The 15,089-nt window shown below is 38.3% G+C and overlaps 1 protein-coding gene across 1 annotated transcript in view; it reads right to left on the minus strand.

The window, feature by feature from the left end:
- MINDY3 (MINDY lysine 48 deubiquitinase 3) overlaps positions 1-14,666 on the minus strand; it is a 51,558-nt gene extending 36,892 nt beyond the window's left edge. The window contains exons 1-5 of the mRNA XM_066198330.1: positions 14,511-14,666; positions 7,775-7,854; positions 5,654-5,711; positions 5,057-5,230; positions 1,450-1,501 (exon numbers count right to left, since the gene is read on the minus strand). Of these exons, the coding sequence (XP_066054427.1) occupies positions 1,450-1,501; positions 5,057-5,230; positions 5,654-5,711; positions 7,775-7,854; positions 14,511-14,607 (461 nt within the window). The 5' untranslated portion in view covers positions 14,608-14,666. The remainder of the gene's footprint in view (positions 1-1,449; positions 1,502-5,056; positions 5,231-5,653; positions 5,712-7,774; positions 7,855-14,510) is intronic.
- Between the last annotated feature and the right edge of the window lie 423 nt (positions 14,667-15,089).

Here is a 15,089-nt window from a genome sequence, read left to right on the forward strand (position 1 = left end):
AGCCCATTACCAGTGGAGAAATAAACCTTCTACTTAACCAGGTAAGACTATCTTCCAGGCTTTTGAAGAAATTATTGTATTTCCCATAAGAATTTGACTTTGTTAGACACTAGCTCTGGAAAAACCAAATTGTTCAAACATTGAACAGTGGTACATTAACATTTGGGATACTATCTTATTGCATAATATGGTGACTGCCTGGATGATAAGGTAACACCATGTGATCACATGTTAAAAAAGGAAAAAAACTGAAATAAAAACTGAGAAAAGGAAGAAATTCACCAATATCCCAGGGAAGCAATACACTTTCAATTCCTTGGGTAGTTAGAGCTAAATACTACATTTCAGAACACAAACATGAGTTTGAGTAATTCAAACTAGATCATAGTCTTTGCTTATCTTACACAAATAGGTATATTGTTTTATTTCTGATTTCTTGCACACTTTTAGTAAGCTTTGTTTAAAAAAGAAACAAACATCTGCAAAAATATATCCATAGATGGGTTTACTCTGGCTAATACATGATTTCTAAACATCCTTTCTTCATCAGTAGAGTACACATGGCATACAAGGTATGCAAGGCAAAGCCAGTTCTAAAATCCATCTGTTGTCTAAAGGCAAATGCCAGAGCATTCATTCCCAGTGAGAATGACAGAAAAAATGAAAGATTGAAGGGGTGAGCAGGAGGGGAGGAGGCAAGGCAGGAAATTAGTCTTTTGATAAGCTAAGGTTATAAATTTTTTTCTCCTCTTTCTTATCTCCTAATATGACAACGGGTTTAAAAAATGAACTGTAACTACAACTGATAAAATGAGCTGTGGTTATTTCAGTTTTAATTAGCAACATTTTCCATCTCAGGTACTTTTTGGAATGCTGATGCTCTTTATTTACTCTTTGAGGATTGATTTGTGTAATATTTACCCGACTGTTCACTGTGAAAATAAAAGGCTGTTACTCTTAATTATAAACTCACTAGAACTGTGAGTTCTGTGTTTAGACTGCCAAAAAAGAACAGTGTTTGAAGTATGAAACAAAAATGTATATGAACCATTTTAATAAATGTTTCTTATGATATCTGAAACAGGAAAAAGTACTGATGACATTATATAAATATTGAGGATTAACATCTTTAACTTAAATATGAATCTTGATAAGATTCACAGAACTCTGTGTTCATAAACTTGAAATCCATAAACTATCTGGCCAATTTATCACATTACATTGCTCCAGTTTTATTTTAAAGCCTAATACTTATGCTCAATATAATATTCCATTTTAAATGGCTAAAATGCAAAGAAAAAACACTAAGCCCCCCAAACCAAAACTTGAAATCCAAGTTTAACCTGAGGAGTAACACACAAAAAGTTCTTCAGCATACCACTTTCAGGCCTGTGAATATTAGTGTAACTTCAAAATATTGTATTTTAAATGTTCCAACATATTACTTACTGAATTAATGCATGAAATCGCTCAAAGCCAAGCTCTTCGACAGCCAAGGCAGCTATACACAAGAGACACTTTTCAGCACTACACATGGCAAAAAAATGACACAAGATACACACAGCAAGCTAGAATACTTTCAAGCTCTAATTATATTTTTAATCCTCTCCTGACATTTAAATTTAACTGATTAGTATAAACTAATTTACTGCAACATTAAGATTCCACCATACAAATTAGTGAGAACATTTCTATTTGGACTAATCAATTTATTAAAAGCACAAAGCCACTGGAGTGTGTAGTCTTGGAAATATTTGTCATATACTGAGCTGTTGATTTTGTACAAAATGTAGCTGTCACAAAGTCACCAAGCATATGCATATTATAGATATAATTTTGCAGGTCAACAAGAAGTACTATTTCCTAGAAAAGCAAGCATGATTATTTGCGTCATTTTATCAGTGTAGGTAAGCTGTATTTTTTTCTTTGAATATACACTTCTATTACTGAAATTTAGTTCATTTTTTTCCCTTTAATGCTTATTTATTACGAACAAAAAAGCAGAATTATTCTACACAGTGTTATACATTCTGTTTTTAAGTAAGTTCTCATTGCTTTCTTTCAATAATGGATAAACAGCCTTTCAAATTAGTGTTGCATCCAGGACATAAAAAAATACAGCATTAGTGTTTTCCCAAGTTCAACACAGGCTTTATACCTTTTTCTTTTCTTTATCTTTTTGCTAGTAGAACAATACACAGAACAGACAGATCTGCTTTCTGACAGATACCACTTGATGCTGAATATTTAAACAACGTCTGATGACCGAGCTATGGAATGTGGCTGCATACAATTCAGTTAAGATCTGAAGCCATCAGGGCTGGTACTACTGATCAATTCTTCTCACCAGAATTCCCAAAAAGGCATTTTATGCCCATTCTGATTGTATTTTGAAGATGCACTTAATTTGCCCTACATGAAAATACAACTGAATCACAACAGAATAGTTTAATTTTCTACTTAAGAAATACAGCAGCAGCAGTCTGAAGAATTTTAGATTTTGTCATTTGAAAAACTAGAAGGAATTGCCTGGATTACCAAGAGTAAAACTGGACTTAAAATAATGTATTTTTAAGATATTTTTATAAAATACAAAACAATGAATCTAAATTGCAGAAAATGCTGCAAAAACTAACCTTGCTTGAAGAACACATGTTTTTGTAAGCAGAAGGTTAGAGGGGCTAACTCATATAAAGCAATCTTTGAACCTGGGAACTTGCACTACTAAAGCCAACACATGGCCAACAAGTGACTGCTATACACCACAAAAGCAGATGAAAAATGCTATTGCATTCAGTAAGTGTGCTCGAATCCACCTTTTGTTCACACAGCAGGATGACAGACAGTTTCATTCTGTTACTAAAGAACAGAGTGAAATGCTAAGAGAATTAGTATTTGAAATAAAGGGAAATAAGTAGAAATTCTAAAGTGAAGTAGAGCTATACATAACCCAAACAATGCTAAATAAAGACAGTGCTTAGTGGAACGAAAAAGAATGAACAGTAAGAGAACACGAGATGCATGAGAAATACAATTGTTTAGAAACTCTTTAAAATGATACTCTACCATGCTGTGTCTAAGCATATTTCATGGCTTTATTATAAACACATCCCCATATTTAATTCTCAAATAGCTTGCCATATGGAACTGTATCTGTAACACTCCCTGCTCACCCAACTCATCTCTTAAGTCCTATCAACTATGACAATGCCAATTTCTATTCTTATTGAGTACAGCAGCCAAGCAAGAAATAAATGTATTCCCTTGCACTAGCAGTTACACAACTCTGCATTACTCACAGTATCTTCTCCTCAACACCTTTGTCCCACCCCTAATCAGGTTAAGAAGACAGTTTACAGGTAAATAGCAGGACAGAGGAAGGGAAAAAAGTCCAAACCTAACTAACATATCTTAAATCAGTAAATGTATTGCATTACACATAGAAGGCAAAATACTGTACATACAAGAGGTGCATTCAGTGCCTATCAGGAAATGTAGAATAGAAACAGTGAAAGAGATCAACACTGCCCATGACATAAGCAGGCTGTACATGGTAAATGGATCCTGGTCTTTCTTGAGCATATTCCATGTTATTAAGCACAAGTCAGGCAGAATGTGAAGACTTGTACAGAAACATGAAAAATGTAGTTATGTAATAGAATAGATTAGTTCATAAGTGTCAATGTTGAGAGTAATTACTGAGTGTGTGTTTAAAAAGACTGTTGAACGTTTTTCTAGAGTTAAAAGTCCTTTGAAATCACGCAATACATTAAAAAACAGGACAGTAAGATCCTAGAGATAACTAGTCTCTGCTTCACTTTGTCTAGAAAACAAACTTCCTATCACTGGCAAGAACTTCAGAGACAAGTGAAAAAAAAAAAAGGAAAAAATTAGGCACTTCAGAGTGACAATTGCCTTATCTTGCAAAGGAAGATTTTTTTTTTACAGAAAAGCTGCAGATAAAACTTTCTGTGTAATACTTTTTCTCACTTTAAAAAATGCTCACCTTGGAACTCTCATGCATTGCCCATATGTTTTTTCAATTAAATATAATTTAATTATTACTCTTTGAGCCTTCCAAAGCACAGGGAGCACTTGCTAGAAGCAGATGAAAATGACTCGTAACAAAGAGCTCCAGCAGTACAAATTGCTGTAACTAGCTGCACACAGATAAATCTATTTGTACAAGTCTTACTTTGGAGTTATTCCACACACTGATGAGTAACATATTCCTTCCATCAAAAGATAGCACCTCTATAGGCAACATGTTTTCATGTGAAGAGATTTTCATGCTTTTTATGGCACACATTGTGAACAAAAACTAAAAGAAAAAGCAGCTTTTCTTTTAAGATATTAGATCTCTCCTGTTAAAAGATGAATAAATACAACTCTCTGATCATATGTGCACAGATAAACTTTACATGTCACTGACTCTGCAGTAGTTAGGTATGACTGGAAGCCTCATCTTAGCATAACAGATGATGTCTCCTGGATCCTCAATGTCAGTAACTAATGAAGGAATGAAGACATTTGCAAAAAGCAGTTAACTGAAAAATTCTAACCCACAAAAAATGATGCTGATTTACTAGAAGGTGATTTAAACTGTTTGGTACTGCACAGACAGACAAATGGAAAAAGGCTACTTCTCCACAACAGTGGATCCAGAATAATTTAGAATAAACAAAGCACTGGAAAATTTTCTACTAATCTTCTAATGTATCAAGTGACAAGCATTCTTCCAGTATTAAGAAGGAGGTAGATGTTTCAAAATTAAAGATGTATCAGGACCCAGTAAATTACAAAATAAAATTGAAGATTACAGAAACTGCTGAAATTCTAAAGAAACATGTATGTTAGAACTCCAGTGATAGACAGCACATTGCTTTCAACAAAAAGGATCAATGCCTCTAATTACAACAGACAAAAATCTGTCTTTTGCAAATGGAATCACAAAGGCAAAACCCCATATGTGAATTAATAAAAAAGCAGTGGTCCCTCAAAAACCATGTAATACTTCACTAAGCGATGGGTAATTTAGCATGGAAATACGTCTTACAAGGTTGTTCCTCTTGGTGACTAGATTCTGCAGGACTTTCAGAAATACTAGCAGTTTCTTCGGTTGTTTTTCCTCTTATCCACGTTGCCAGACAGTATGACTCAGAATTATCAGAACAAGCCATTTCCAAAATATCACATAGTGTATGGCAGAGAAGGTTCTTCTGCTCCTCTTCTGAAAGATCAGAAACCTACATGAGTCTGACCGCTGAGAACCACTTTCATATAAGCTACTAGTATCTTTTTTATACATTAATGCTATCTAAATAATTATTAATATTATCTCATTAATTACTAATGTTAATAGCTCTTTGACTACACTGGAACAAAGATTATAAAGCTGTCTTTAGGAAAATGTAGTTTCGTAGGATTTGTAATCCATTCCCTTTCTTAATAATAGATTTCAATTAAGCATTTATAAAAAATCAATTATTAAGGACCAGCACAGACCTCACAAATATGAGTTCTCAGGCACGTGGTATACACATGATATGAATGCACACAAACAAAACAGTCTGAAATATTTTAAATTTTTTGAACTAAAACATGCTTTACAAATAAATAAAATAGAAGAAGAATTAGGGGACAAAAGAGGTACCTGGACAGTCTCTCCAAGTAGACTTTTCACTGGTAAAAAGCCTCTTCAAAAGGAATGCCTTTGTTATCAAAGAATAAAATATTATTAAAATACAAGACAACACCCCCTTTTACATTACGTCACAAGCTCTACACCAAAGCATTTTTGCATGTTTTCAGAAGAGTTTCAAGCTGCTTACCATTCAGAACAAGACTCTGAGCCTGCCCTGTTAACTGACTTTTCCCCATCAAACCAGCTACAAAGGTGGCCTCATAACTACCTTCAATACCATTGAGTTTGAACCTCAAGTACACTTCAAATAGACATAGTGTGTATTGGCACATGCACCTCCAGACTCACAGGACTGCAGTAAAGAAGGCACAAGTATTTTTCAGTATAATTGATCAGCAGTACAAGACATCACTAGCCACTAACACAAACTCCTTTAGTAGTTAACAAGCCCGCCTCTTTTAACCATTGCAAACAATAACCTGCAGATGAGGTTAAAGAAATCCTATGCTTTATCATCAACACTAATGCTGCAATTAAAAAAAAAAACAACTCTAAGTTAAAGAGAACGAGCAATGAAAGAAGAAACTTCATGAAGCAGAGTCTTGGGTTCTCTAATTGCTTTGTAAGATGCAATTTCAGGTATTTTCAGCACCTCAGAAACAGCTGATTCAACTTTCACTGCTTTCCTGACATGCTCACCCTGTTCTCTTGTTACATATTTTTTGCACACCATTCTACCAATGCACAGCAGCAGCAGGCACTGCAAGATCTGTTTGACCCCTTCCTCCTTCCCTAGCTGGAACTCGAATCACTTTTAAATATGCTTTAATTACCTAATTTCAAGGAAGTTTAACTACATCACCTAAAAAAAATATTTATCTACATGAACATTTTATATGTTAAAGACTTGGCACTGCCTTTAAAGAGCTGGCTGGTCCTATTCTTTACTCTCTCTAATCCTCCAAATAGAAGACTTGTAATTCTAACATCAAAGACTAGACACTCTGCATCTGGTTTTAAGATCACAGAGCTATAGAGCGCCACATTATACAATACAATTCATAGTAAAAGAGGTTTTTATTGATTATTTGCCACATAAACAAATGGTGCTTCTTCCTGCGGTACGAGTCTTTTGGTGAGACCAGCGGTAAGAGTGGCAGAGGTTTTATGACATTTTTTACACACCAGAGATGCAAACAATTCCACAGTGTCAGATGACTGACCCAGTTACCTTCCAGCTCACCATCAGATTCACTCTGCTACACGATTAAAGCATGGCCCATATCAGTGGACATGGCCTGCAATCAGACTGGGACACATCTGCAGAATCTGATCTGTGTTTAAGAGGAGTCACCAGCAGGTTACTGGAGAAGGTAACCTGGTCCATGACTCACAGCCTGCCTGTCACTACAAGGTGCTCCTATGAGACTGAGGAGCAGTCAGAGTTAAACAAAGTGCTCCAGCAGAGCAGATCCAGCCTACAGGTCCTATGCCCACCCAGCAGTCTGAACTGCCCTGAAACAGCATTGCAAAGAGCATGCACAGCCTGAATGGTACAACTGAGTAAGAAGATCAAAAAAAAAAAAAATTTACAACCACAGTTGGTTTAGTATATCTGCAACACAAATGAAATTCTAAGCATGTTACCAGGAATAAAATTCAACTGTTCTGCTAATCAGGACTTTAAAAGTATAGTTTTTCCCCTTTTACACAGCAAATCTTGTCAGAAGTGAAAATCAACTACTTCAAATATTTCTAATACAAAATTACAAGAAAAAGCAGACACTGTGTCACAGATATTACCCTTAAGGGCAGGGAATTCAAAAGATGTGAAAGGATTCAGATTGAATTTGTATCTGATCTTTTCCTCCTCCGCTTTATAATGCATCTGCTTGGATCAGCCTGCTGCATTTCTTCAAACAAATGTCCTTCTGCAAAATTATAGTTCAAAATCAGCCCGTGCCCATCCCTGCCTTTTTACAGAGATTTTGCCTCCTCCACACTTGAATTATGAAATCAAAATACAACTGATCTGCAATTTCTTTTCATATTTATTTTAACTCCAAATATATAACGAACAAATTTCTGGCTCACTGATTTTAAACCATTCCTATAATAAAGGCATCTTACCTGCACAGGTGCTATCACTGCACAAGGGCCACCTTCAAATTGTTCTAATGCAGTTGATTCAGAGTCACTAAAGACAAATCCTGTCAAATGAAAAAGGATTTTATTTAATGAAATATGTAAACAAGTATGCATACTCTGTTCCCTAACAGAAATGACACAATTTGATTCACCTTTAAAAATCAGAGTTTTGTTTCCTTGATAATGCAACTGCATATGGTTAAACTATCTGAAGCAAAAAAGTCTTGAGTACAGATGAAAGGACAGAAATTAATTATTTATATCTGCAATTAAATCATGACCACAAAGATCCAACAGCTAGGGTTTTCAACAAAAGAATTTCTAACTTAAACCATGGGTTTTATTTTATGATAGTTTATTTCTTATCAATACATTAAAATCTGTGTATTATTTTGTCTACATACATAACAAAAATACATCTTGGAACCTGCACTGAACATGTGAAATACACTTACATTCCTGATGAATGGCACAATATGCCTTCCAGTGATCCCATTTTTGACCTATCAGTGCATCCTATTAAGACTGAAATAGGCTGAGTAGCTTAAATATTCACTTGCAACCCCTGAATGAAACCTCCTAATGGTGTTCTTTCACAGAAGATACGCTACATTTACTGAGATGCAACATCACCTATTTTCCCCCTCCAGCTTTAATGAATTTGTATATCAGAATTATCTTATAGTCACATAATAAAGCATATACTGGAGCAATTACTGCAAAATTGTTTCATTATCACTTTGCCCTTAAACTTGTCTTTAAGACAAGGCAATTCATAGCTTTCATTTCTCATGAATAAATGCACATGCAATTACCTTGATGAAGCTGACACACAGCAACTTAGAGCAAGTGGTGTTTTGCATTATCCTTTTAAGTAATGATAAGATTGTGCTGAAGTCATTCTAGTTCACTGTAATCTAGAAACCATGCAACTGTAGTCAGCAAGTAACCAGCAAACACAAGCAAGTGGAGGCAGGCAGAAAGGGGATACACATGCATTTTGTCATGGACTGACAGTGTCAGTCTCAGCAGAAAGAAAGGTCAATGCCACTTTCCCACAATTTCTCCGCTTCCCAACTCTGTAGGATTACAAGCTGCCATAACAAAAGCATCTCTAAACCCTGGATGTGAATCTGAACTGAGGAAATGCATCCCCCACCCTCACGACAGCGTGGCAAGTACATCATCCCAAGCAGCAAGAGATAGGACAACTGCATGTTTTGTATGCCACACTTCATCACAGAATAGTAGTTATACCACAACAATGTGAATTTTTTGCTTTAAAAAGGATCAGGGTAGCCATGGGGCTTCCGCTGTATCTCACCAAAGGCTCCAGGTTTATTTTCAACCACATGTGCAAATGTGCATTACAAAGATGTGTTTTATATCCAAAACATAGGGGGCTATGTCAAGCCTACATACTTAGATCTAGCATCACCTGATGTAGCAATGAAGCTCTATTAATTCATACTTGAACCAAAGTTTGCAGTGATGCCATTTCAGTGCCCTGTTAACGTGCCCTACTGAGAAATATCATCAGTCCTTTCAACTATCTGAATTGGTTTGTGCAGGCTTAGAATATTAAAAAGTAAGTCCTCCTCTGCTTTGAAGCGTTACTGCATGCCATCTAAGCACACTTCAACAAGACAGCTTTTTTTTAGTTGTTTTAATGATTTGTTTCTGCAGAAAAACAACATACTTGGGTGTGGTACCATTAAAGCACATTTAAGAAATCTTGAATTTGCTTCACATCCTTCAGGCTTCTTATAGAAGGCATGAAATGTCTCAGCTTAACCCTGCCCTGTTTTTCAAAATTGCTTCCTAAAAACAAAGAACATCGAGTGATCCACCAGAATGAATACAAATTTGAGACAGACAACGTTAAGTCAATATCACACAAAATTTCACAGAACACAGGCACAGGCAAAACACATATAAAATACCTGAGGAAAGACTTCTTATTACTTAAATATTGCTTAATGCTTAATAAATATTAAGATTCTAAAAGCTGTTAAGCAAAAAAATTTGGCTTCAGACAGTACGGTCTTGCTCTTTTGAAAAAGTACTGAGAATTGGAAGTCAGCTCAGGTAAAATTTCACAAATCAGCATTCCGAACTCCAGCTAGCTTCAAGTCTACCTCGGCCTGAAACCACACCTATATATCTTTTTAACCCTCCACAAAAGTCACCTTTAGGGCCATCTCTGTAAACACTCATCAACCCCACATACTTCCTTATGATTTCTAAGAGTGCCCTGGCTACCTTTTAAGCTACCAAGACAGGCATCTCTGATCCAGAGTAACTTCCGCTTACTCTTAACCATTCCTATCTATCATACAGCTCTTTTCACTCAAGACAAAATTTCAAAAAGAAAGAAGATGTAACGCAGCCAAAATAATATTTTTTAATTAATTTGCCTTTTATCCATGAGTATAATTAGCATCATTTCCCTGCCAGAAACATAAAATAATGTCATTATCACACATCTTCCATGTCATTTATAACACTACTAAACACTACATTGACCCAATTTTTTCAACATCACTACTACTCCGCTGCTTTAACCTTTTGGGGCAGTGTGGCAGGGAGATGAAGTGGATCTTGATTCCTGCAGGTAGCCAGTGCATTGCCCAATATTTTGAGTAATGACACTGAGAAATCTGTCTTTATATCCTTTGCTGACTACAATCACACAGCACAAAGTTTTACTCTTCTTATTTCCCCATTTGGCATTTATGAAGGCCCATGTTTCTTACTTGTGTCTAATTCTTAGCTCTTCTATGTACAGTTTGCCAAAATTAGCATATGACGTCGTTACCCACTGTTGTCCTTCATCTAATATGCCACATCACAGTCCAAAGTACTACAAAACCCATTCATTCTTGAATTATGACTACTCCACCACTCTCCTGCATCTTTTTATTACTAGCCTATTTCTAAAAAATATTTTTTCCATCCAAGACACCATAGACATAACTGTCATTTCACAAAGGGTGCTGTGTCTCTTCAATATTTTCAGTCTGCACAAAACCCAATTCTACCCGACTGAAAGAGACAAGGGAATACTAACCAGGTCAGAAAAACCCTTGCTGATCCTATCTAGCAATGAAGATGCTGAGCTATTCACCTTTTGCCCTGGAATCACAGAATATGTTGAGCTGGAAGGGACCCACAAGGATCATCAAGTCCAACTCCTGTTCCTGCACATGACACCCCAAGAGTCACACCATGTGCCTGAGGGTGCTGTCCAAAGGCTCCTTAACTCTGTCAAGCTTGGCGCTGTGACCACTTACCTAGGGAGCTGTTCCAGCACTCAACCATCTGGTTTTTCAAACCTTTTCCTGATACCCAACCCAAACCTCCTCTGACTCAGCTTCATGCTGTTTTCTCAAGTCGTGCCACTGGTCACAAGAGCGAAGAGATCAGTACCTGCCGCTTCAATTCCCCTCATGTGGATGTTGAAGATTGCAATGAGGCCTCCCCTCAGCCTCCACCACGCTGAGCAAACCAACTGACTTCAGTCACCTCCCACTATGGACGTGCATTTCTTTTTCTCTTTTGGGATACAAGAAATACCTGATGGAAACACTAGAATAACACATCATTACCTAAGCATGGGGTTTACAACACATCTTAATGTTTTGTTCTTTCTCTAGCACTGGGAATAGAATCATACACATTTTGCTTGTGGCTTTGGGTTTTCCAAGCATTTCTTTACAGTAACATGAAACTTCAGAAATTTTCTGTGGGGAGAAAAACCCCCAACAAACAAAAAACATTTTCCTGCCTACATAAAAGAAGGAGCATTTACTACAGCAATATCACAACAAAACTCCACTGAATGGGTTGTGGATAGAGACAGAAACTCCTGTAAGCGACTGAGGAATGTGTACAAACTACCTGGGAGGCTACCACTAAATTGGGCAACTGGAAGTTGGAAGAGAATCCAGACAAAATGGACCTTTTTACACTCTATGTTACCCATATACACACAAACTGTACTTCCCATTATGCTCTTGCAGTTAAATGCTTGTTGGAGAAGACCATTCCATTTCTTTCTTTCTTTCCAAAGACCAGTGAGAACACAGCTTTTGTTATTCTGAAAGGATGCAGTGCAAAAGTCTGCCAGATGTTTATATTGGACAGACATGATGCCTCATGCCTTGGGCATGACATGAAGAGCAGTTTTATGCACGAAATTTGTCCCTTGGATCAATGAAGAAATATACTCCTAACACAGATATATTCACTTAGGGTTCAGTCATCTTCTCAGCTCCTTCCCAAGTCCTCATATCTGACAGGAAACACCGAAGAGCAGACTGAAACTGCACTACATTCCTGTGTCTGCTTTGAGGATTCTGGGAAACGGAATCCACAAAGTTCAAACTACAAATTCTGCTGCAAACATAAAGAAAGAAAATTCTGTTAAGAACTCCACACGAAAACCCTCACAACTTTATAGCCATGACTTTATTAAATCCGGAATAAAACCAATATATTTAAAGTAGCCAATGCAGAAACCTGAGGGAATTACTGCCACCAAATTCCCACAACAGGTCCATGAGAGCTGGGTCAGTTCTCTCAACTGCTTGGAAATCAGCCCATCTTCAAACGAGTATGATGGTTCATGAGAGCGTAACAGGATCCCTGGAATGTGCTGTCTTCACTGAGAAACTGACAGCTATCAGTCTTAAGTTCCTCAACACCTCCCCACTGCCTACTTTTCTTTTCAAAGAAAAACCATACCTCCCAACTTCCAAAGGGTTTGAGAAAGGAACAGATGATGTTCAGCAAGTATCCAAAATAAATGTCAGAGACAGAACTACAATCAAAAGAAATAAAAACAAACACAAAAAAATCCAATACCAAATTAGTTGTTTGATGCTTTCAGCATTTTTAAGTGGAACAGGGTCTATCTTTTAAACTTATAAGTCTTTGGAAATAATAAAGCTTGATATAGTTGTTTGCTTTTTTTTCTTTTAAATCTTGATGAGTCAGTGTTCACGGGCCTCCTTTGCAGCAAGTAAATGCTGCAGAACTTTTTCAACAAAATAGAAACTGAAAGCTGGGTGAAAGTATTATGCAACTACTGAAGGTAAGTGACTGAAATTGACTGTTTTGACCCTCAGCACAAGAACAGTCTAACTTAATGTCATGGGGTTTTGCTACACAGAATTGACTACACCGAGAAGCATATAGAGAAGGGAACAGATGCACTACACATTCTAGTCACAGGACTTTCCCTAAAGAAAGACTGGAAACAGCAGCTCCATTGCAGAAGCCACCAAGAACTCCAGAGACCTTTTCCATTAAACCTTCACTCGATCACAACTACAGCACATTATAACACACATTTCATTAAATTCTGAAACTGCTAAAATGTTTCATACAAACTATTTTTAAAACTTCAACTGTGGCAATCGAACATTACCAGCTGAATAATTAAGCTTTTTAACACCGATTCTTCTTTTCTGACTTTTCACACATCTTGTACTGAAACCGCAACATTACCAAAGCTTAAAGAGATATTACAGAAAGCAATTATATTTCAATAACCGATTTTGTTAGGAAGAACAATGGCTTTGCTGTGCCACTTAAACTCTAGATCTTAGAAAGAATTTGGCTTTTTCCCTTAAATATTTATCCCTGAATTATCTGAAGACAGATAAACCTAGGGAAAAAGACATGACTCCGGTAATGCACTGTGTCCAGAAATGGGGAGCAGCTACGCAGCTCCCAAATCTACTGATACTATGCAGATGACCCTTGTTAAAAAAACAAACAAACAAACCAAACCAAAACAAACAAACAAAAGGGCAATCAACGTAGAACACTGGGAAACTTCTGTTTCAAGCAACTTTAACCTGAGATCTGGATGATTTTTTTTAAAAAAATCTATAAATTCCACTATCACTTATTTTCTCCAGGAATCAGTAGTTTGATCATGAACATGAATCACTATTAGAATTCCTCAATGCCTAAAGTAAGTTATAGAGAAGGTTATTATTACCTTCTTTCAGCCAGGACAGATACACAGACTAATTCCTTGCATATAATTTTTATAGGTAAGCATTGCAATTGCACTTTTAAGGATCACAAGCAAACCTCCATCAAGAAGAAACTATGCATTGGCTGTATAACTTAAATACAGAAAACACACCTTACAAATACCGCAGGTTCCAGCGTTACTGCTGCTTTTATCTCTTGACATGTCCTAATTCTGGCATGCACCTGCTTCCATGGCCAAATAACCAGTTTAAAAAACAAATCTGTGGATCTCTGTCCCAAGCCTGGCCCCGCTTTTGCCAAGTCTCACCTATTCTTCACAAAAAAACCAAAGCCAAAGCACAACATATTTCATTTCCACAAGCTATGTAAAATCACGACATGAGACGCTGCTTTTCTATTTAATAAATTCAGATCCTTTCCTACACAGTTTTAAGTTCCTGAGGAGATGTGTAGCTAAAGACGACCATGCTGCAAAAACGTAAAATAATTATTTAGCAATGGAAGCTGCCGCATCATTTTCCCGCGTGGGCCAGCGCCGAGGTGCTGCTGACACAGGCACACAGGCAGTGCCCAGGGCACAGCGCCCCTCAGGTACACGGCCCGCAGCGCGGGGGGCGGCGGGGGCAGCCGCGGCTGTGCCCCGCCGGGCGGGCCGGGACAGCGGCGCGGGAAGGGCCGGCGAGGAGCGGGGCACGGCGCACGCAGGTACCTTGCGCCCAGCGGCAGAAGATGGTGTCGGCCAGCCCGCGGGGCCCGGCCTTCTTGCCCCACACCAGGTGGACGAGCTCCTGGCCCGCCTCGGACATGGCGGGGCAGCGGCGGCCCCGGCGCCGGGCGGGCGCGGCGGCTCCGACGGCTCCGGCGGCCCCTGCGCAGGAGAGGGGGGCGGGGCCGCGCGGGGGGGCGGGGCCGGGCGGGGCGGGGCGGCCCTTCCGCTTCCCCAGCAGGCCCTGGTGCTTCCGCGGGCCCGCGGGCGGCGGCGGGGCGGGTGAGGGAGGGTCGTTACTGTCACAGATTCGGGGCGGGTTTGTTCCTGTTGGGAGGAGCGTTTCCGCCTCGAAGTTCCCCAGATCAAGCTGTTGTGTATTCGCACTGGGAATTCTTCCTGTGGCGTGCAGCCGAAGTGGAGCTGCGGTGTTGTGCCCACTTGCTTAAACAATTACTGTATCGGTAGCGTTGGAAGGGAGCGCTGGAGTTAGAATTATATAATCATAGAATTATCGGCGTTAGAAGAGACCTTTACGAGCATCATGTCCAACCATCGCTCAGCACTGCCACTGTAAGCCCT

This window comes from Chamaea fasciata, unplaced genomic scaffold, assembly GCF_029207755.1.
Source record: "Chamaea fasciata isolate MVZ Bird 193981 ecotype frontalis unplaced genomic scaffold, bChaFas1.0.hap1 SCAF_1, whole genome shotgun sequence".
In the NCBI taxonomy this organism is placed as follows: domain Eukaryota; kingdom Metazoa; phylum Chordata; class Aves; order Passeriformes; family Sylviidae; genus Chamaea; species Chamaea fasciata.